Below are 24,361 nucleotides of genomic sequence, written 5' to 3'. Positions count from 1 at the left end.
CCTGGCTCTCAGATATTCCACCACTGGTCATCAACTTCTTGAAGCACCATGGAGCCGACGACAGACCGAAAGAGAGAACCTTGAATTCGAATATTCTTCCCACCCAGCAGAATTGCAGAAAGCATCTGAGGAGGAAAGATAGGAATGGACAGGTAAGCATCCTTCAGGTCCAAACTGATCATCCAATCTCCTGTCCGAAGGATGCCTCGAAGTAAGTGGATCCCTTCCATTTTGAAATGTCGGTAAAGGATCCACTGATTGAACTCCTTCAAATTGAGAAACAATCTTGAACCACCTCCCTTTTTGTATACCAAAAAGATGGGACTCACAAGACCCCTGGGATGTAAGCTTGTTTCTTCTATCGCCTCCTTTGAAAGGAGAGCAAGAATTTATTTGTGAATGAAAGACTGATCGGAGAGGGGGAAATACATCGTGTTTGGGGGAGATAACTGATGTGGAGATTGGAAAAATTATATTTTGAATCAGAGAACGGTTTCGAGTACCCAAGGATCGTTTGAGAGTTTTTGCCAATTGTGATAGAAAAGGTGAGTGCGACCCCCCTAATGAAATCTCTTCCCAAGGGATGATTCTCACCTGCAGGAGAGGACTCCTGGATGGCGGCAGCTGCACCTCTGAACCTTCATCTACGAAAACGGCCTCGGAAGTACCGCCTTGAGGGATAGAAGGTGGTGGGGTGATCTTGGTAACCACCTCTGCTCTTATGGCCTTGGAAGCTATCTCCGGAGGAGTTGTGATATCCTCAGCCGAACGATCGCCCCCTGAAGTGCCCGGCCCGAGAAAAAAGAGGGCCAAGAGCTCTCTTGATAGAACCCTGAGCTTTATACAGACAGGAAAAAGTGGCGACAAACTTGGAAAGTTCTTTCAAGAAGGGTGCTCTGAATAGGAGACCTTGGGCCGCTGGGCCCGCTTCCGAAGATGCAAGATCAGCTAACTTGGGATCCAGTTTCATAAGAATGGACCGGCGGCGTTCATTTGAAATGGCGCAGTTGGTATTACCCAACATGCAAATCGCTCTTTGTGACCAGCCAATAAGGGTTTTGTGTCTATCGGCGAATTGGATTCCTTCACTTGGTAAGCGAGTTCCAAGATCTTAGTCGAGGGCCCTGACAAGTTCAAGAGTTTATCCTGACAGGATTTCCAGGCCCTGTCGATTCCTTTCTTAGGATCTTTTGTATATTTCTTGAGGTAAGTAACCATGGAAGGGTCTACTTCTGGGGTTTCTGTTACTTTGTCAGGGAGATCCGGTCTGGGACACTCAGAGCGTAAGCGAGCCCGCACTTCTTTAACAAACTTGTGTCGAATGTGATTCTTTACATAATCTGTAACCTCAGGGGGAGGAATCCAAGCAGTGGATCTGGGGTGGATGATCTCCCCCGGTTCAAACATTAAAAGTGTAGCTTGTTTGGCGGCAGAGGTATGATGAGACTTTGCTTTACGCTTACGGGGTTGGGAGTCATTCTTAGGCGAGCTACGAGATGAGTGAGCATCAGAGTCCTCTGATAAATCATCTGATTGAGGATCTGTAGGTATACTATAAGAGTGTTTAGTCATTAAAGATGCTGTTAGTTTTTCGAAGGCTCCGGCATGAATGTCTTTGGTGGAAGGATTAGACGGACCTTCAATCATGCCCCCCTTGGGAGGAAGCCAGCCTTGCTGTTGTGCAAACCCGTAAAGGTGGTGTTTTAATGGGGTTATAGCCTTGGCTGGTGCATCATTAACAGTCTCGCGCACACCTGCGTCTAGCGCGTGCACAAGGTCTTGCTCAAAGGAGCTTGCGTGGGTTTCTTCATAAAAGTAGCCTTCATCCCCCTCAAGATCTTCTTCGTACATGGTTTCAATATTTTGCAGAAGCTCTTTAAATTTGTTGAAACACCACTGGGGGAGGGGGAGAGCTTTTCAATATATAAATATATATATATATATGTTCGATGGCATGTGTAGCTGCAGATACACATGCTGTGCACAGTCCGCCATCTGGTGTTGGGCTCGGAGTGTTACAAGTTGTTTTTCTTCGAAGAAGTCTTTTCGAGTCACGAGACCGAGGGACTCCTCCCATTTCGATTCCATTGCGCATGGGCGTCGACTCCATCTTAGATTGTTTTTTTTCCACCATCAGGTTCGGACGTGTTCCTTTTCGCTCCGTGTTTCGGGTCGGAAAGTTAGTTAGAATCTTGGAAAAAAAAGTCGGTATTGTTTGCGTTCGGTATCGGGTTAGTTAGAACAAATCGACACTGAATTTTGAAGAGCTCCGGTGGCCCTTCGGGGTTTTTTCGATCCCCCGTCGGGGCCTGGTCGGCCCGGCCACGTGCGACTTCAAGGCTCATGGAACGGACCCCATTCCGCTTCTGCCCAAAATGCCATCACAAGTATCCGTATACGGATCACCATCTGGTCTGTAACTTGTGCTTGTCCCCCGAGCACAAGGAGGATACTTGTGAAGCCTGTCGAGCGTTTCGGTCGAGGAAGACGCTGAGAGACCGAAGAGCCAGGAGACTACAAATGGCGTCCACGCCGACAGGTCAAGATCGTTTCGAGGAGGAAGAAGAAGCTTTCTCCGTCCACGAGTCGGATTCTGAAGAACTCGACGCCGAAGAAACAACCAAAACCGTGAGTAAGACGTCGAAAATCAAGACTCACCAGAAGTCTACAAAAGCCCAGGGGACGCCACCGCCAACAGGCCATGGCTTAACCCGAAAAATAGGTGACCCATCCAAGGCACCGAAAAAGGGCATGCTGGTGTCGAAGTCATCCGACTCCGGTCGAGATACCGCCACACAGCAACCTCGGAGCCGAGACAGCGGCTCCGAGAAACTTCGGCACAGAGACAGCGGCACCGAGACACCACGCCGAAAACAAAGAAGGTTTCTTCGGAGCCTAAAAAGACTTCCGAAAAGGTTTTGGTTCCGAAACAGCCAGCCTCTGAGCCGAAAACTAGTTCCTATACAGAGGAACAAGGATTAACCTCCCAATTACATAGATTTGGAGAGGAGCTTCAAACTGTAGAGCCTGACTACACGCAAAGAAGATTTCATATTCATGAGGACACAGGGAAGATAACCACTCTTCCCCCAATCAAAATAAAAAGGAAACTTGCCTTTCAACAAAAGGACAAGCAACCACAGGCAAAGGTGGCAAGGAAAACAACCCCACCACCATCTCCACCACCATCAATACATGCATTACCAGCAACAACTCCACCACTGATGCACTCACCAGCTCATACCACAATGAGTCAGGATGATCCCGATGCATGGGACCTCTACGATGCTCCAGTGTCTGACAATAGCCCAGACTCTTATCCTACAAAACCGTCACCACCTGAGGACAGTACATCCTATACACAGGTGGTCGCAAGGGCAGCCGAGTTTCACAATGTCTCCTTACATTCGGAACCAATTGAGGATGACTTTCTCTTTAACACCCTATCCTCCACCCATAGCCAGTATCAATGCCTTCCCATGCTCCCAGGAATGCTAAGACATTCAAAACAAATTTTTCAGGATCCAGTTAAAGGCAGAGCCATAACTCCAAGGGTGGAGAAAAAATATAAGCCACCGCCCACAGATCCAATATATATTACAACACAACTAACACCAGACTCAGTAGTTGTGGGGGCAGCTCGTAAGAGAGCCAACTCTCATACCTCAGGCGACGCACCACCTCCAGACAAGGAGAGCCTCAAATTTGATGCTGCAGGAAAAAGGGTTGCAGCACAAGCAGCAAATCAGTGGCGTATTGCCAATTCACAAGCACTTTTGGCAAGATACGACAGGGCTCATTGGGATGAAATGCAACATTTCATCGAACACTTACCCAAGGAGTTCCAAAAAAGAGCGCAACAGGTGGTGGAAGAGGGACAAAGTATCTCAAATAATCAGATACGGTCTTCCATGGATGCAGCAGATACAGCTGCAAGGACAATAAACACTGCAGTCACAATACGAAGGCACGCATGGCTGCGCACTTCTGGGTTCAAACCGGAGATCCATCAGGCTGTGCTCAATATGCCGTTTAATGAACAGCAATTTTTTGGGCCGGAGGTAGACACTGCCATCGAAAAACTCAAAAAGGACACCGATACAGCCAAAGCCATGGGCGCACTCTACTCCCCGCAGAGCAGAGGCACATTTCGGAAAACACCTTTTAGGGGAGGGTTTCGAGGTCAACCCACAGAAACCACAACCTCACAAACCAGGCCTACCTACCAGGATCAATATCAGAGGGGAGGTTTTCGGGGGCAATTTAGAGGGGGCCAATTCCCAAAAAATAGAGGAAAATTCCAAGGCCCCAAAACCCCTCAAAATAAGCAGTGACTCACAAGTCACACACCCCCATCACATAACACCTGTGGGGGGAAGACTAAGCCAATTTTACAAACTTTGGGAGGAAATAACAACAGACACTTGGGTCTTAGCAATTATCCAGCATGGTTATTGCATAGAATTTCGCCAATTCCCTCCAAACGTCCCACCGAAAACACACAATATGTCAAAACAACATATAGATCTTCTAGGACTAGAAGTTCAAGCATTGCTACAAAAGGACGCAATAGAATTAGTACCAATTCAACAAAAAAACACAGGAGTTTACTCACTGTACTTTCTAATACCCAAAAAGGACAAAACTCTGAGACCAATACTAGATCTCAGAACACTAAATACCTACATAAAATCAGACCACTTTCACATGGTCACATTACAAGACGTAATCCCACTGCTCAAACAGCAAGACTCCATAACAACATTAGATCTAAAAGATGCGTATTTCCATATACCAATACATCCTTCACACAGGAAATACCTAAGGTTCGTATTCCAAGGAATACATTACCAATTCAAAGTGTTGCCATTCGGAATAACAACTGCGCCAAGAGTTTTTACAAAATGCCTGGCAGTAGTAGCTGCACATATCAGAAGGCAGCAAATACATGTGTTCCCGTACTTAGACGACTGGTTAATCAAAACCAACACGCTAAAACAGTGTTCACAGCACACAAAATATGTCATACAAACCCTTCACAGGCTAGGTTTCTCCATCAACTACGCAAAGTCACACCTTTTGCCGTGTCAAACGCAGCAATACTTAGGAGCGACAGTCAACACAGCAAAAGGGATTGCCACTCCAAGTCCACAACGGGTTCAAACATTTCACAAAGTAATACAGGCCATGTATCCAACACAAAAGATACAAGTCAGAATGGTAATGAAACTACTAGGCATGATGTCTTCATGCATAGCCATTGTCCCAAACGCAAGATTGCACATGCGGCCCTTACAACAGTGCCTAGCATCACAATGGTCACAAGCACAGGGTCAACTTCTAGATCTGGTGTTGATAGACCGCCAAACATACATCTCGCTTCTATGGTGGAACAGTACAAATTTAAACCGAGGGCGGCCTTTCCAAGACCCAGTGCCACAATACGTCATAACAACAGATGCTTCCATGACAGGGTGGGGAGCACACCTCAATCAACACAGCATCCAAGGACAATGGGACATACATCAGAGACAGTTTCACATAAATCGCTTGGAAATGTTAGCAGTATCTCTAGCGCTGAAAGCATTTCAACCCATAATAACCCAAAAATACATTCTTGTCAAAACAGACAACATGACAACAATGTATTATCTAAACAAACAAGGAGGGACACACTCAACACAGTTGTGCCTCCTAACACAGAAAATATGGCATTGGGCGATTCACAACCACATTCGCCTAATAGCACAATTTATTCCAGGGATTCAGAACCAGTTGGCAGACAATCTCTCTCGAGATCACCAACAAACCCATGAATGGGAACTTCACCCCCAAATACTAAACAATTACTTTCAAATTTGGGGAACACCTCAAATAGATCTATTTGCAACAAAAGAAAACTCAAAATGCCAAAACTTCGCATCCAGGTACCCACAAGATCAATCCCAAGGCAATGCTCTATGGATGAACTGGTCAGGGATCTTTGCATACGCTTTTCCCCCTCTCCCTCTCATTCCATATGTAGTAAACAGGTTGAGTCAAAACAAACTCAAGCTCATACTAATAGCACCAACATGGGCGAGGCAACCTTGGTACACGACACTACTAGACCTGTCAGTAGTACCTCATGTCAAACTACCCAACAAACCAGATCTGTTAACACAACACAAACAACAGATCAGACATCCAAATCCAGCATCTTTGAATCTAGCAATTTGGCTCCTGAAATCCTAGAATTCGGACACTTGCACCTCACACAAGAATGTATGGAGGTCATAAAACAAGCTAGGAAACCTACCACTAGACACTGCTACGCAAACAAGTGGAAAAGATTTGTGTATTACTGCCAGAATAATCAAATTCAGCCATTACACGCATCTCCAAAAGATATAGTAGGATATTTACTACATTTGCAAAAATCAAATCTAGCTTTCTCTTCCATAAAAATACATCTCACCGCAATATCAGCTTACCTACAAATTACTCATTCAACTTCACTATTTAGAATACCAGTCATTAAAGCGTTTATGGAAGGCTTAAAGAGAATCATACCACCAAGAACACCACCTGTTCCTTCATGGAACCTCAACATTGTCTTAACAAGACTCATGGGTCCACCTTTCGAGGCTATGCATTCTTGTGAAATGCAATACTTAACGTGGAAAGTTGCATTTTTTATTGCTATCACATCTCTAAGAAGAGTGAGCGAGATTCAAGCATTTACCATACAAGAACCATTTATTCAGATACATAAAAATAAAGTAGTTCTAAGAACAAATCCTAAATTTTTACCAAAGGTTATCTCACCGTTCCACTTAAATCAAACAGTAGAATTACCAGTGTTCTTCCCACAACCAGATTCTGTAGCTGAAAGAGCACTACATACATTAGACATCAAAAGAGCACTAATGTACTACATTGACAGAACGAAACTAATTAGAAAAACAAAACAACTATTTATTGCCTTTCAAAAACCTCATACAGGAAATCCAATTTCAAAACAAGGCATTGCTAGGTGGATAGTTAAGTGTATTCAAACCTGCTATCTTAAAGCAAAGAGAGAGCTGCCTATTACACCAAAGGCACACTCAACCAGAAAGAAAGGTGCTACCATGGCCTTTCTAGGAAATATTCCAATGAACGAAATATGTAAGGCAGCAACATGGTCTACGCCTCATACATTTACCAAGCACTACTGTGTAGATGTGTTAACTGCACAACAAGCCACAGTAGGTCAAGCTGTACTAAGAACATTATTTCAAACTACTTCAACTCCTACAGGCTAAACCGCCGCTTTTGGGGAGATAACTGCTTACTAGTCTATGCACAGCATGTGTATCTGCAGCTACACATGCCATCGAACGGAAAATGTCACTTACCCAGTGTACATCTGTTCGTGGCATTAGTTGCTGCAGATTCACATGCGCCCACCCACCTCCCCGGGAGCCTGTAGCCGTTTAGAAGTAAATCTTGAACATTTGTACATTTGTAAATATATTACTTTAACCTTTGTTATGTACATACGTATTCATTCCATTGCATGGGCACTATTACTAACATACACAACTCCTACCTCACCCTCTGCGGGGAAAACAATCTAAGATGGAGTCGACGCCCATGCGCAATGGAATCGAAATGGGAGGAGTCCCTCGGTCTCGTGACTCGAAAAGACTTCTTCGAAGAAAAACAACTTGTAACACTCCGAGCCCAACACCAGATGGCGGACTGTGCACAGCATGTGAATCTGCAGCGACTAATGCCACGAACAGATGTACACTGGGTAAGTGACATTTTCCATATATCTGAACCTCAATGCAGGTGGAACAAGAAATCAAGAGTGGAGGGAGCACCTGCACAGAAGCTCTAGGTGAAATACCTATCAAAAATTTTACAACCCTGCAGACAATTCTGGCAGGGCGTTCTGGGGGAGGTCAGGGCTATAAGACCGCGCAGTCCCGCTCCCAATAAAGGCTCCCGCTCCACAGAAGCTGCGGGCGGCAGGCCGCCCGTCGTAAAATAAGATTTGCAACAAAATAGCAGCCTTTTAGATAAGCATGGCAAACAAACAGGAAATTCCAGCAATAAACATTGTATGCACTAAGAAAAGGTGACGTAACGGGCTGCGGAGCAGCAAAGAAAGAGGAAGAGACACTGGGTCACGAGGGTTTTATAGGGCTGGTCTCTATGGTTGTGGTTCTCATATTGGGTTCATGGGATTTGTAGTTTTGTACTAAAGTCTTTCCTATTGGCTGCTTAGTTATTAAAAGCATGGAAAGAGAAGCATAATCAGAGCCGCCGGTCCTGACATAGAACTTTAGACCGAACAAGTCGGAAAGAGAAAGTTAGTCCTTGCTTATTGTGTCTGAGTTGTCCCGTCTAAAGTTCACCAGGATTATGACACAGTGGAGGATCAAACTATGCATCAGGGTTAGGTCAAATAAGCGGCATGAAAATGCTGATTTTGAGGCATTGTGCAGCATATTCATTGTCAGTATCAGTTTGATTCATGTTAGAAAGTTTTTTGTAAAGTATGGAAATCATGCAGAAAATTAAATAACAAATGCGATTAACCCCTTAATTATGCAGCCTCAGAATCACGCAAGTCCATTGGCAATGATCGTGGTTCTTTGTTGTATCAACAACCTATGCACAAGAGGTAAACAAAACCTAAGCATTCTGTGCATAACATCAGCTGCACTTTGAAGACAACAGCTTCAGCAGCCTTTCTCTTCCGCATACAGGAAGCTTTTTAACAATGTGAAGGAAAATAGAGTTCAATATTTCACTTTCTGTTTTCGGTTAACATTTATTCCTTTGACAAAGCAACGTTTCAGTGTAATAATCCCGAAAATATACAAAGTAAAAATATGCATAATGGGTAACGTAGAGTGGCTTGATGTTGCCATATCACAGTTCTGGTGAATTTTAGAAACCACTTGGCCTTTGTCCTTCTGAATTATGTTACCAGAACCTGTCAATGGCAAGAGTGGGCCACACTGCATGGGTACCCATTATGCTTACTCATGTGTAAGGTTTTGTTTTCACAGCGTATTATGGTATGTTCTCCCGTAAAGGCCAGTAAAGCAGAGTTTTGAAGAGATAGTTGCATTGCAAATGCTTAACCATCTTCTTACTGATTGAGCCGGAACCTACTACATCTGTTACATTTGGTTGTTAGGTTGAATGAGGGTGAATTAGTAAGTCAGGGTTTGGTGAGAAGGTTTGGATGGGTGTGTAAAGTTTCAGAGAAGTGCAACAGTTCTGATTCTGTTATTTTGTAACTTAACTTGTGTATAGAGTGTGACAGAGAAGTGAGAGATGGTCTAGCTTGTGAATACAGACCGTCATCCTCTAATCTGACTTGTCGATGATGAGCTATTTGTTTGTTTAAAAATGTAGGCCTTAACCACCCTAATTCAGTGTTGCTGACATTTATAGAGCAACTGCCGTCAGACCAGTTTACGAATGAGTAAGTCTCTACTGTGATACTACATCAGTAGTTAGGTTAACTAGCATAGCAAACAGCTCAGAAGAGACCTACCATCCAACCCATCTTAATGAGTGATGTATTTCACAGTAGGCCTTAGGGGACGAAAAAGAGCGAGCAGTAGAAGATTTACATCTATATTGCATTTGCAAGTCTTAGTAGGAGATAAATAAGCATACTTTGAGTATTTGCATCTTGATGACATTTTTAAAAACTTTTATGATCCCTATTACAGTGGCTTGTCTGCAATCTTTACAGCACAAGGTAGGTTAATTCTGTGTCTGATTTCTCATGCCATCCTTTCCCCTAATAGTCCAACCACACTTTCTGGCATCTCTGCCTTACCTTCTGCCTCATACCTCAACCTCGACAACCTTCTTCACCAGTAGTTAATCCAAAACTCAGAGGTACAAGTGAGGAGAACCCGGAGGAAACCTGTTTGCCGACTTTAAGCTTGCCTTTGGCCAAGGACAGCTCTGCTGTCTTTTAGTTAGGCTCTCAATTGAAATACTGTACGTATAGACACAACCAGTGCAAGCCAGTTCTCTCCTCCAGACGATAGTGGCCATGTTTCATACCTTATTGGAAGTGTTCCCCAAGTGCTTCGACTTCACTAGTACTTCCACCTAGGAAGTGGGAGCAGAGCATTGATTTATGAAAGGCCAAACGACGGCCCAGGTTTGGTGCTTTGTTTAAAAAAAAAATTTAAAAAAGGAACTGCAGTGGTCTTCCCCCAGCGTACCTCAGAGGTCATTTGAAGGGCAATTTACACAGCAGTCCAATGCTCATGTAATCCTGTAACTAACAGTTTCCGAACATTACCACAGAGACAGGCAACTCAACACTCATGGAAAGGGGGGAGGGTTCCATGGCTGCTGATTTATTAACTGTGGCAAATGCTGTCTTAGGGACATAGGATAACCAGAGTGGATGTAACTTGATAAATGAATTTACTGATTGTAAAAATAAAATAAGAAAAAATGAGGAAAACAATGGGGTGATTGTTCTTCGAGTATATTCATCTTGGCCTCTGTCTTCTCCTGCAGAAGAGACTTTATAATCATGTAGTTGCTAGACATTTGCGGTTCTACTTGGATAAAAGAAATAAGTTCAGGGAATCTGTCACCCTGGAATTTGCTCAAAATGGATTATAGACTGACACCAAAGATTCTAAATCAACCACTGCCAAATTGATAGATTGGTGTAATTGACAGTCTTAAAAAATGTTCTTACACTCTAGCGACTTGGAGTGTATTTCACTGGCTCTGAGGCATCATTGGTGGCCTGCAGCATCTATCCTAAACGAGTTTATACATTTGCAAGCATAGTTATCGTCCATGCTTACACTGAAGATAGGAACGAGACACAAGTGACCCTGAAAAAGAGTACAATAGGAAAATAAGGAGACTAATAGAGATGTGTTTTCAGATCCCTGTGAAGCTGAACATTTTAGTCAGTGAGGAGAGTTGCAAGTGGAAGGCTATTCCACAGTATAGACCCCAAGACACAGAAGGCTTCCCCTGAAATTAGCATGCTTATAGTGGGTCACATTTGAGATGCGGTGCCAGCAAATTAATTGAAAAGACAGGCCCTGTCTTGTGAAATGCATAATACACGTTTCTTATGTACAAGCATTCACGGAGTCCAAGACGTATTACCGTTATGAAAATGTACTATGTGCATTTCAGATGCATTACTGCATGCTCAGAGCAAGAAGGTCACACCTTTTGGTATTGAGCAGCTTTTGTCTAAAATTATGCCAAATTTGTATTTTTGCTTTAAAAGCAAGAGTTGGGGCTATAACCCTAGAGAGCCAGGTGGGGATGAAGGGAGAACAGGTTTAGAGGAGGAAACATGCTTAATTAAGAGAGGGAACATGGTCAAGGAGAAATTAAGTATTCCCTCTACTTCTCCATACTTAACTACTCTTCCTAACGGGTATGTTCCTTGTTGCTTTTGATATTGGCATAAAATATTGAAGAACTGAAATGGTGGTTGAAGGAACTTTTTGTATGTGGGATCCCATGGCCCTTTGCACCAAAGAACTGTATGCTTGACTCATAAGCCTTGACAGTCTACCGCAGTCTAATTTTCTGGAGATATTTTCTGCCCTAACCCGCTAAAAAGAGGTTGGAATCAAGCTGGTCCTGGACTGGGAGCAAGGAATCGGCTTCATCATGAAGCTGGTGCTTTTGTTTTATTTAATCCATGTAGAAAAGCTTTCTTGTAATAGACAAGTTGATGTTACTGGAGTACCATTTATTCAGGTGCTTCGTGTTAAAAACTTAATTTTCTGAACTCCTTTACTTACAGAATCATACTGTTCTTCTCACTTACTACCTGTTTCGCGATCTAGTTTCTACCAAAAGCCCACAGTTTTTGACACCTGAATTTGATCTTTAAGGTACCATTAAACAGTGTATGTGTTTTTACCTGGTCTGCTCTGTAGGTTGCATTGTCTTGGGAATAATGGTCTGTACAAGGCATAGGTTAGGCTTGAAAAATTACAATTAAGTTTTATTAGCATTCTGGCATATTTTATTGGCAGTCTTTGTCATTTTCAATGCCATTAAAAATGATTTCTACCCAATATCTTTAAGCTCCCCTCTTTGTTGATGCCCATATTTTTAAATATCTTTATTGCAATTTAAAATATACAGTACAATGTAACAAAGCACAGAAAAACGCAAATGTGACAACCAAGCAGATTTGATGAGCAGCACTCATGGTGTATGCCGGGGTCTTATGGATTGGACCACTTGTCCAGGACTGTAACTGACGCCAGTGTACTTCTATAGCATACTGTTGTTGATGCCCATATTAATTGACCTATCTGCTTCTGCTACGGACCCACCACCTGTACCCAGTGCCATTGCTTGGCAAGTGTAGAGTAAGACTGTAGCACCTGTCATTTGCATACATACCCCGAATGGTGGGGGCAAAGGGGAAGAGAACCTCGTCAGTGAGACTTCAGCTTTTTTTTTTAAATAATTTTTTTTTTTAAACTTCCTTAGTAGATGACCTCTCAAATTATCAGCCAGTTTCTCCTCTCCTGTGCCTAGGCAAGATTATAAAAAAGAAACGGCATTTAGACAACTGCAAGCTTTCATCGAATCACCTGAAGCTCTAAATGTACCAGGGAGGTTTCAGGCTTTTTATGAATACAGAATTGATGTTTATGTCGGTGTTGGACCATGTCTGACAGCTATGAAGATTGTTTGTTGATCATTTTGGACCTTTCCACAGAATTCAGTGTAATGGGCAACCCTCTTCTTCTTGGTAGAATCTCGTAATCTGCAACTCTGTAATGACGATGCCACATGGATTCAGTCTTTGCCTTAGGACTGTCAGCAAATTATGCAGTTTGTTTTTCATTGTTTACCTGCACCCCAGGTAAATGGAGTGTGCCTTAAGGGCCAGTTCAATCCCCTTTTCTGTTAAATATTTACATGAACCCCACTTGCTTACTCCCTCCAGAATATTTCCAAGGACGATAGCCAACATATTTTTAAACTGAAATGTAATTGAGAAGAATCTCTCAAACCCTCACTCTCGTGCCTACAGTTCTTAACTTTGTGTGTTTCTAGACATCTTCAAATCTCTTGAGATTAAGTCCATCCAAAATGTAATTGCACGTTTCCAGGAACTTGTTGAGCAGCTGGTATGATGAATTTTTGCCTACATCGATGGGCCCCGTTCCACGCTGGCAGACTCAAAAAGTGAAGCTTAATTATTGAAGCCATCCTGTCCTTACGACCTCAAGTGGCCACCGTAATGAGATCTTGCTTTTGACACCTCAAATTCTAATGGCGATTATACCTTTTGTGCCCAAAACGTCCACAGATAAGTAATTCACACATTCATCTAAGCTCGTCTGGACTGTTAATTTCTGCTCTTTGGCTTTCCCTTTTAAAAACTTCTGAAGAGACTACAGTTAGTCTGAAACGTGGCAGCCCATTTAGGGCCATATGTACGAACACTTTTTCCCATAGACACAGAATGGGTAAAAACCTTTTGCTACATCTGGCCCTTAATTTCTAATTGTTCTTATGTAGATCATATCTCTCCTGTTCTTTTCCCCCTTTACTGGGTTTCCAGTGGAATCTTGAATACTTTTCAGTTTTATGGTCATTATACATTAGATTATTCACAGCAAGTCTTCTTTTTTGTAACCATGTTCACATGTTGAACTCTGTTTCCAGAAGTCAGTGTTACCAGTACCACAACTAAGTTTATTTTAATTTTTTTCAGATATAGTGTTTCATTCACTTCTTATGTAACTAAGCACTATAATTACTCAATTTGGTGATATTCAGTTAATCGGTGTATGAAGGATGATGGAAAGCTTTGTTATCCCTGCTGTCTTTTTAAATCAAGACCTAATGATCACGGCATATGTCACCAGTGAACACTGATCACTGAGTTATCTTGATGCCTGCATATTGCCAGTCCTTATATTTCACACTGAGCCATTATCAATACCTTGATAGAGAGAATTGCAACAGTCCAGTTCATCTGATAGCACAAGCATTAACTCTGTGATGAAATTCTGCCCGCTCAGACTTTGCCAGTGGCTCTCTAAGTGTATGACCATTTCAGTAATTTACTCCTACTAGTTTATCCTCCCTGTATTTTTTAAAACGCTAACTAACTTTGTTGTTTACTTCTTGAAAACCTCTCTAACCGTTAACTGAGAAAGAAGGTATTTTAAACCATATATGGAATTGTGAATGGAGATGATTTTTGCCTTTCATGCGTGGTGTATTGATTAGATCTGTTACTGCAGGGAACTTAATAAACCTGAATGAATTTGTAGTCTTTTAGTCTTTAACATGGTTATCTAAACTGATTTAATGCATAAGATGTTCTCTCAATCTTTGCAGATAAATCTATAAAATAAAACTGTTTACTTAGTAACTGCTTGTGATTTATTGTATACTTGTGTACCATTACATTACTTTGTATATTTATTTATTTTACAGTTGCTTTCCGCATTTATGATATGGACAAAGATGGCTACATCTCCAATGGCGAGCTCTTCCAAGTATTGAAAATGATGGTTGGGAACAATCTCAAAGATACACAGTTGCAGCAAATAGTAGACAAAACCATAATTAATGCAGATAAAGACGGTGATGGAAGAATATCCTTTGAAGAATTTTGTGCTGTAAGTCCTGGAAATGATCTTTATAATTTGTGTTCAGTTGAACTTGTATTTGAAATTGGTTGCTGTTAAAAACATAATTAAACAATATGATGCCCTATTTATGGTTTGATGAATATTATGGTTAATGTTTACTATAATAATGAAAAGGACGTTGAACTGTTTGGTTGAGGCCAGACCATTGTGGCGTATCCAGGGGATGCCATTTTGCCAATCACACATTGCAACACAGTTGAGTTCTGGCTTCTTATCTTATGGATCAGTTCTTTTTTTGTTTTGTTCTACCTCTTTTGGTTCAACATACACCTGCTGCCTACATCCACTGACTGGCAGTGGAATAAAGCACAACATTTAAACTAGTAGGTAATCTGTCACCAGGAGCTTCGCTTTCTGGGATGATCTTAAAGCATTTAAATCAATGCCCTTGGGTAAGAGAATATGGGGATCCATACTCTGCTTTGTGCTTGCCCAGGGGATGGAAATAACTTTTCAGGGTGGTTTCTAGATGCTATATCATCACCTCACTGCTATAATTCTTTTCTGTAAGTCCTAAGACGCAAGTACTTGGGGCAGGTAAGCTCTCAAAATTCACCTGGCAGTACATTATTAAATGGTGCCCTAATCTTTCCATTGTAGTCAATTCAAAGTTAATTCATCACAGTAATTCCCTCCATTCCCAGAAGAGGTATATAGCTGCATCCTGTGATCAGGTATCCTACTGGTGCTCCATAGGTAACTTATGGCATGTTTTGCTGCACATGGTGCTTATGCCATCTGCGTGCATAGATAAAGTTAAGGGATAGAGTTGTATGTTTGGAAGGCCTGGTATAAGTTCAGCTGGGGTTCTGGATATCAGATATCATTCAGAACTGCCTCCTAGATTCATGTCAGCTTTGGACAGTTGCTGAATTGGTGAAGCAGCTTGCTTGTACCTCAGCCCCCAACCACAGCACCCCTTCATACCACCGTAAACCACTCAGAGCACCCCGTCGTACCTCACCCGCAGCATCCCTTCTTTCCCACCCAATCTCCTCACATCCCCTGTGTGCTTCCTTGCTGAGGTCAGGCAGCAATGAGAGGTTATTTTCACAGCTCAATCCTTGCCAGCGGCTCATCTGGAGGTGGGTTGTCCTCTGCAACATATCCTACCACTTTCATGTTCTGAAGACTCCCTATTTCTGCTTTCCAACTATTCTGGCTGGGGGTGCTGTCTAGACATGTGGGCTGCTCTACTAGTTTATAAATGTCACAGAGCAGGTATTTGTCTCCCTCGTTTATATGGAACCATTTTCAAATACTGTGAATGGTCTGCATGAGTTTAGTTTAAAGGATTTGTGGGTGAACCTGTGTCTGTTTAGCGATACCTTAGTCTTGGTCTGACCCTTAAGTCAACTCTTTTTAAAGTTGTTCAAAGGGAATGATCCCCTCCTGGTCAAGATACTCCCTACTCTCTTACAGCTTTGCTTCCCAAACCACCCAACGTGCAGAAATCCTTATCTGAAAGCACTGGCATGAAGTGAGCAACAAGGAAAGTGTGACCGTGGCTCTTGTCATGTGAGAGGAATGAAGGCGTCTATCTATCTTTTGGTATAATGCTATTCAGATGTGTGCATCTGTCATGGTTTGGTCTATGAAGCAGAAGCTTTTTGGGGATTTAAATCTATTACACTCCACTATGTCTTAACATGCAACTTGGTAGTAACTAACCACATATCGAATGCCTAGTCCTTACTCATAGAGATAACGTTGTGCCACCCTTCTAGCCAGCATAGGATTCTTCCCTGTTCTTATGAAATCTCTCTGAATTGCCAGGGACATTGCACAGGGAGTGATTGAAAGGCAAAATAAATCTTTAAAGTGATCTTTTAATTGGGGTTCATATCTCCATGAACTCATTGCAGCAATGTTGTAGAGTATAAACAAATTGTGATTTCACCAGTCACCTTCAACACAAAAAGACTAACATTCCATTTGATACTTGTGATTGCAGATTTCTCATATTTAGAATATCCCAGAAACAAGAATGGATACAGAGAGCTTTCTCAGAAGTGACTTGTGCTATGTTCCTCTGCGGTGACCATGCAACACCCCAGAAGTAGCAGTTTCAGAGCCAAATATAGACACTACCGCTGCATGCTAATATAAATTTTTTTTATTCCTGCGCCCTTCAGTGCAAACATGAAAGCCCTTTTCCCAACTCTATCTGCCTTCCAATGACTCCTGAGAAAAATGTAAGGAAACTGTCTCCTCTTGACCAACATTTTTCGAGCCTTGCTGTGAGTGTAGGAAGCTGATTCTCACAACATGAGTCTCTGGTGCCTGGGCTCCAGATACAACTGGAAATCAATTGAGAAATGTGGCTTCATGCACCCGAAGGAAGCAATCATCATCTTGGCTGAACAAAAGAGGTTGTGCTTGAAGTAGTTGTCCAACTTCAGGTTGCAAAGCTGGTCTGGTTTGAGGTTTTGACTGAAGTCGTCATGTAAACCAAAGTCAGAAACACTCCGTAAGTGCAAGAAAGCTTAGCGCGATTCAGTCTCTTGTTGCCACTCTAGATCAGACAAGGAAAGCACTCCAAGTGCCCCATGCTTCCAGTGTCTTCCTTGCCGGTCCCACAGCAGGTCCCAGCATGAGTTTTCTAGGCCATCATCAACCCCGCAGCAGGTTGAGGTCTCGCAGAAGACCATGCTGTATATTTCAGGACACAACTGACTCCCTCTTGGAGTGCCTTTGGGCTTCATGGAGCTACAGTGGCTTTCTGACGGTCTTCTGTTGGCAGTCCCTTCCCTGATGCTGACTGCCCCCTCTTCATCCATTTTTGAGCCCTTACAGACACCAGTCCAGTTCACCACTCTGGTTCCAAGATCCATGCCAGACCAGACCCATCTTTGCTGCGTAGCAGCCAGTTTCAGCTAACTATATACCAGAACCAGTTCCAACACACACCTCCAACTCTGGGCAGAAAATATACTGTACTAGACCTGTTACTTTAGAAAATTACCATGTCACAGCCAGAAGTGATTGAATCAGATCCCCAGGCTCTTTCTCTACACCAGCATTACCAAAGTCTGGACACCCTTTTCTACTTCCACTCTAACAGTGCAGCAAAATGATGAGGAGGAGGCAGAGAATTTGCTTTCCTCACTATATGGATGAAGGATTTTGCTTGTACCTACAGAGTGCTAGTGGGTTATGCACTTCCGCAGAAACTAAACCAGACTCACTACCTGGCCCACCAACAGAAGAAAGTGACTCTTTCATAGTGATAGTACGCAGTGCAGCAGAAGTGATAGGTTTCCAACTGTCTACTGTTGAGACAAAATTGAATTTACTAACTGAAATTCGCCAATCATGTTCAGCTTTCTCAGAGCTTCTGTAATGAGGTAGTCCTGGAGGCCTTCCTGAACGCTTGGTCAAAACCATGCCTGAATCCTCTAGTCAGTCGATCTGTAGCCAGGTGACGAAGACAGGCATCTAGGAGCATTGATTTCCTAACAGGACACGCTACCTTGTGGTAAAGGTGTTAACAAGCAAAGTGAAACCCTGTTACTTTTCCTTCTGACACAGACAGGACACTCAAGTCTATTGACGGTTTTGGGCTAGGTTATCCCTATGCTTCTTACATGCAGTGTCTTTTGGGCAGATACACATGTACACTCATTGTGGGATATGGCTGACAAATCTTGCTGGCCGTCCAGGAGGTGCTCAAGGTTTCACTTGCCTAAAAGATTCTGGATGCAGGAAAATGTGTACTGCGAGCTGGCCTTGACACTACTAATTGCATTGGGCATGTGTTCTGCACTAGCATAGTGCTTAGAAAGCACACTTTGATGTGAGCAACTGGATTTTTTGTTGATATCAGGCATCCCTCGTGGGCATGCCCTTGGGCTCTAAGTTCTTCAATGAGAAGGCCAATTTGGCGCTAGAGCAACTTAAAGATAGTCGTGCTACAGCACGATCCCTTATTGCCGCTGGTCTGTCAAGTCCATCAACAGTACAGAAAGGTTAGGAGCTACCCAAGAGCTTAGTTTAGTGTACCAGCAGCACCTACCCTTTGATATATCTAGCCTGTCAACCACAGTTTTAGTCTCCTCCATTTTCACCACACCCTACACCGATAGTGAGAAGACAACCATTTTAAGAAAATGGGATGTTGAGTATATCTAAAGAGTTTGTTTTAATTTGACAAAGGACACAAGAAATTCTCTGAGGCTCCATTACTTACTGAGTAGTTCCCTGGCAGAGGTACATCGTCAAAAAGGCTGTAAACAATTTTCTGTCGGGGACATTTGTCAGTGTTCCTTGCATCAGAGCTAAGGCTGCTGTGTTTGCTTTCTAAAGGTATATACTCTTTGTTGATATTTTCAGGGTATCACCCTAGAACTGCTGGCCTACTTTCTACTAGTGGAGCTACACAACCAAACTGGTACAGGCTAACTAGCAGCTGGGACTAACCAACCTACACAGTTCTTTTGTTTTTTTCCCCAAACTCTCCATGGTGCTACCTTCCTGTTATTGTTCACACTTTGAGAACATAAAGGCCCCTGTGCAAGTGTAAGAATACATTTTGAAGAATGCCAGTACATGGGTGGACGGGACATCCTTTTATGCCTCGTTGTTTGTAAAATGTGGCACAAGCACCTTGTGTCATAATTTGTGGTGATATAGCACATAGTGCATTGAGCTTGGTTATGACTGAGATGAACGTGTCACAGACAAAAATAGTAACTTTTTGTTTAGGGGTTTCTAATGCATCTCCTGCCAACGGTGCACCTTCAATTTTGAGGAGGTTCCCTCAGTCCCTTTTGTACTTTCATACGTGTGTTGGAAAATCTGATTATTCACTATTTTTGCATATTTTATCTGTGCAAATTGTATGTGGAAATAACTATGTAGTTAGTGATAGTCATTCATAGAATATAAGCAAATGCCTCTTAAATTGTATCCAACTCAACTTGTTACATATTTGTCTTTGTCTTGTCCTGTATTTTTCAGGTTGTAGGAGGCCTAGATATTCACAAAAAGATGGTGGTAGATGTGTGACTCATCAGAGTACCACCCAACACTTCTGCTTTCTTCTCCATCTCTGAAGATCCGCTCAAGACGTCCGGCAATGCTCTCTGTGTATTTAAATGGAAGTATTTTTCTCTGTGAAGCCACATTTTCCAACATGAGCCTCATGAAGCCAACTAAGTGTTATTGAACTGTAATTCTCTCAATAACTCAGTGTAGCACTTTAAAGCCTGAAGGACAGCAAGATGGAAGAGCATATCAGTGTGGTGGAGAAAGGGAAGGGGTTTGGCTTTTATTTATTTTTCTTCTTTTATAACAAGGAAATATATATATATAGCTTTCTATATGTAGTAGTTAGATGGGCTTTAATTTAATATACTTGATTCAGAAACAGAACTAGAGTACAAAGTGCCAAGCAGAACATACAGTTCAATTTATGAATATCAATCCTTACTTTTATTTCACACAGTTTTATATATAGTAGAAGAATGTAAGCTTTTATCAGCTTGTTTGGTCGGTTTTCTTTTCCTTGTGACGTTTGAGATGTCTGTATAGTGACCAGTTCATGGAACATTGCTTCTTGAACAATCTGACATGAGACGTGTGCTTTATTTATGCTTTTTCATATATTACCAGGGACTGTGTCTCTTTGCAAGTAGCTTTAATAATTCATAGTATGAGAGAAAGTAGTTTAATAACCATGCCAATAGTTTAATTCCTATGTGCATAGAATAACTGCTGAGTGTTTAAATTTGGACACTTACCTGTTACCAAATGAGCTGGTTCCACAGTTGCATAAATGGAATTTCCCTAATTATTTGTAAATGAACATATTGCAGGGCGTGTTTTATATAAAAGTGATATATACATTAATGGTTTTTCTGTGATTGGTTGATTATAGTGGATCTTAAAATTGTGCTGAATTTCCAATTATGCATTTTATGCATTATTTGGTTCTATACATTTTAAATGTTTTGTTTTACAATTAAGGTTATTATGCTTAAACAACATTCTTCCCCTCCACAAAAAATCTACTGCAGGCAGCATGAACAACTGGTAATATTTAATAAATATATGTATATTGGGTTGAGTGGGGAAAATCTTGCTAAAACATAGGTGGGTGATGATACACCGGGCAAGCAGGTTTGTTTCTAAATTTGTCCAGATCATGATTTGTAATTCTAGGTAGTTTGATACATTTGTGTGATATAAAAGTAGTGATCATGTTCCATGAGTTTCTATTATTCCTTCCCTTTTCTGCAATGGTACTATTGGCTGGAAGGTGAAAAATACTACATATTTTTAGAGCAGTACATCTTATATATATATTGATGTTTCTGTTTTTTTTTAATCAGCTTGGAAGCAGTGGATTTTACATACCCACTTAGATCAACTGCCTGCCTGCCATAGCTGTTCTTCAACTGAGTGCTGCACAACATAGGCTCTGTCGTGAGAGAGAAATCTAGGTGCTTGATGTCCTTGCATGACATGGAGTTTTGCATGTAGATCGATTTGAAATGCTCCTCTTGTTTACATAATTTGCATATTTTTAAAAACATAATGTTGCCAAATTTTGGTAAATGGTAATGTTCATACCGAAAATCTCCACTATATGTACCTTTATTCCTCAGATCAGTGCGTGGTTAATAAATCCCAGCCAGTGGTTGTATCTGTCAGTGTCAACTGCCATGTGCTCTGCTTCATGGGGGAACTAGACTTTTTTTTGTGAATTTTTTTGTACATAAGTATTTGTTACAAACATTTTAGCAAATGCTTTCTATTGCTCTTGCTTGTGCATATCTTGGCTGGCGTTCTAGAAAATAGTGAAAACAACTTTCCTTTGTGGGGATGAGTTATTTTTAAGGTTGTGTGGGGAAAACGTAAATTGAATGTTAGTTTTCCTCTGCATGCAGCATATGTTGTAGAAACCTTAGGACCCTTCATACTGTATGAATTAAAAAAAAAAATGAAAATAGTTACTTGTGTAGTTTATTTTCTGAGTGCATTACCATATTTTGTTTTTTCCTGTTTTTTATTCCTTCATGTTGTACAAATATTGGCTGGAATGTAAAAAGCCAAGAATCTTTTTGTCCAGTAAAATATCATTGTTCAGTAGTCATTAGATATTTTTTTCCATTTGCTGATAACTCCATAGTATGAATGCTCTCTGCATGTTTTAGTATCATAATTTCTTGATTAATTCAATATGATGGTTGATAATGTATTTCACATCTATGCACACCATTCATTAGCAAGTCTTTTTAGGTGTCTGCACAGTGCTTGGTCGTCTTAGGTTTTAGAGGGAAACTATTTCCTGGGTGAATTTCAGACCTGAGAACTGTTTGATGTTGCCTTCATGAATTATGCTGGTCATGACTTGGCTTGAATTAGAAAAAACACTGTGCTGAACAGTGTTTGCCTGTTCATTTGCCTTCAGTGTTTCCTGATAAAGCAGAATCGGGTATGTACCACTATTTTCATGTAACATATATTTTTATATTTGTCATTGGTTCCCAACCTGTGGTCCGGGACCCTGGCGGTCTGCAAAGCCTTCTTTGGGGGTCCGCGACTGCTTCGAAAATTGAATAACATTAACAGATTAGGTCCCCAGCTTTCAGTAATGACTCAGTAGAGGGGGGTCCACAGATTCCAATAATGATTCAGTGGGGGCTCCCAGGTTCCAGTATTGATGAAGTAGGGGTCCACAGAAGTCAAAAGGTTGGGAACCACTGATCTATTTAGTGTTACAGCAGGTCCAGGAATCTTAAACACAGTACAGACAAAAGAATAGCATGTAAACAGCATTAGTGCAGCTGAAGAGAAGAGGGAGGGGGGTTATCTTTTAGAAGAAAACAAAGTGTAACTTGGAGGTAGTGAGAATTCCATTTCTAGCCATGTAATGAAAATGAACACAAACTAGAACTGGGCACTTGGAAGATGAAAAAATGCAAGTTGATACAGAGAAATGTAAAGTAGATTAAATTTGAGCGGAGGGACAGAATAGGATTAGGAGTTGGAGAAAAAATTGAAAAAGAGGTAATTAAACTCAAACAAAGAGGGACAAGGATGTATGCCCATCGTAGCAGTAATTACACATGAGAAGGGAAGAAAATAAGAACAATCTTTATTGTCTGATAGGCAACAAGGGTGGGTCCTCTATGGGTTGTAGAGAGTGTTCACCATAACAGCAAGAAGCAGTAGAGGAGATAAACTAGAGAAGGAATGAGAGGACACAAAGAACATCCCAAGGGTTTGGAAAAAGGATGAGAAACAAATATGAAAGGAACAGGCAAAAGTAGGAGGAGGGGGAAAGTTTGCAGTTTTAGATGGGTTAGAGCAAATGGAATTTGAGGACATTCAAAACTGATCAAATGATAGGCCGCTGCAGTTAAGTGAAGATACAAAGAAGGCAAAAGATCGGAGTCATTTGCAACAGAATTGATAGGAACGTTCAAAAGGGGAAAATCAAAGGTGAAGGGGGCATGTAAATAGTGAAGAGAGAGGGAGTGATTCAGAATAATGCCCTGCACAAGATACAACATAACAGTGATGCGCACAGTAGGAGTAAACCTGTTTAAGTGCTATAGAAGTTTTGCCCAGTAAAGAAAGACAAAGGCATGATAGAGTAGTAAACAGTATCAGAAATCAAACAAATGTCAGTGGTAGAGGATAGTTTGTTGTAATTGGCTGGGGCTGTAGAATTCACAGTAGAAAGAACAGCAGTTTGAAACCCGGGGCAAAAGTAGAATTCAACTAGGTTAACTAGTTGAAAACAACTTGCTCAAAGTGTTTAGGATAAAAGCAGGAACAGTATGACAGTTCGGTGGGGGAGTTAGGTCAGGGGGAGCTTGTCTTCTTTTTTTTTTTTCTTTTTTTTTTGTTTAGAAAGAATAATAGCAAGTTTAAATGAAAAAGGAGTGGGGGTAATTTCAGAAGAAGGGTTGATGAAATACCAGAAAGGTAGCAGGCAAGGGTAAGTATAAAGAAGTAGGGGAGTGGGCTGAGAGCGACAGTGGGCTTAGCCAAACCTGCAAAACAATTTCAGTGGTAGGAGGGGGCGTGCTTTGGAGGGCACAAACATCATACCTACACCTACCTGAGAAGCACTGTGCCTGCCACAATCCCCTCAAGCCTAAAAAAAAAAAAAAAAAGTTACTGAGGCAGTCACTGATGCTCTGAGGTATTTCACACCCCTTTAAGGGGCATCAGCTGTTTACAGCCTACAAAATAGAGCTGGTAAGTGCTCTGCTTTCCAGCTGGATTTCCTGCCACCTTGGGATTTTAGCTTCTCGCCGGATGACCGTGTGAATGGAGCCAAAATCGGGTGGCACTGGGTGAGTTGTAAGCCATGAGTGAAAAGATTTACAGCAGGGAGTCAAAGGTTCAAAGTAGAAGAAATTGCATTTGAGTGAAAGGAAAAGGAAGAGACAGTAAGGTATTGAAAGTGGGAAGAAGAGAATTGCAAACACTAGAGCAAGGACTTGAAGCGAGTATACGTCATGGCACAGAAAGTTAGTGGAACACAATGTAGATGGGTTGGGGGAGAAGGAGAGAGAAAAGGGAAAGATGGTCGAAAGCAGCACCAAGGAAATCTTCACCATAGTGAAAGACTTAAGTTTTTCCTCATTAAGCTCCACCAGCTTAAAATCCTCTTGGAATCTCTGCACTTGGCTGTCCATATTCTTCAGCAACAAGTT

General features: G+C 41.8%; 1 protein-coding gene across 1 annotated transcript in view; it reads left to right on the top strand.

Moving 5' to 3' along the window:
* The window catches only part of PPP3R1 (protein phosphatase 3 regulatory subunit B, alpha), a 311,110-nt gene extending 289,471 nt beyond the window's left edge, over positions 1 to 21,639 (top strand). Inside the window, exons 5-6 of the mRNA XM_069234278.1 lie at positions 14,470 to 14,654; positions 19,647 to 21,639. Coding sequence (XP_069090379.1) covers positions 14,470 to 14,654; positions 19,647 to 19,694 — 233 coding nt within the window. The 3' untranslated portion in view covers positions 19,695 to 21,639. The remainder of the gene's footprint in view (positions 1 to 14,469; positions 14,655 to 19,646) is intronic.
* Positions 21,640 to 24,361: the final 2,722 nt, after the last annotated feature.

This window comes from Pleurodeles waltl, chromosome 5 (assembly GCF_031143425.1).
Source record: "Pleurodeles waltl isolate 20211129_DDA chromosome 5, aPleWal1.hap1.20221129, whole genome shotgun sequence".
NCBI lineage: Eukaryota > Metazoa > Chordata > Amphibia > Caudata > Salamandridae > Pleurodeles > Pleurodeles waltl.
This window is presented reverse-complemented; position numbering and strand designations above follow the sequence as displayed.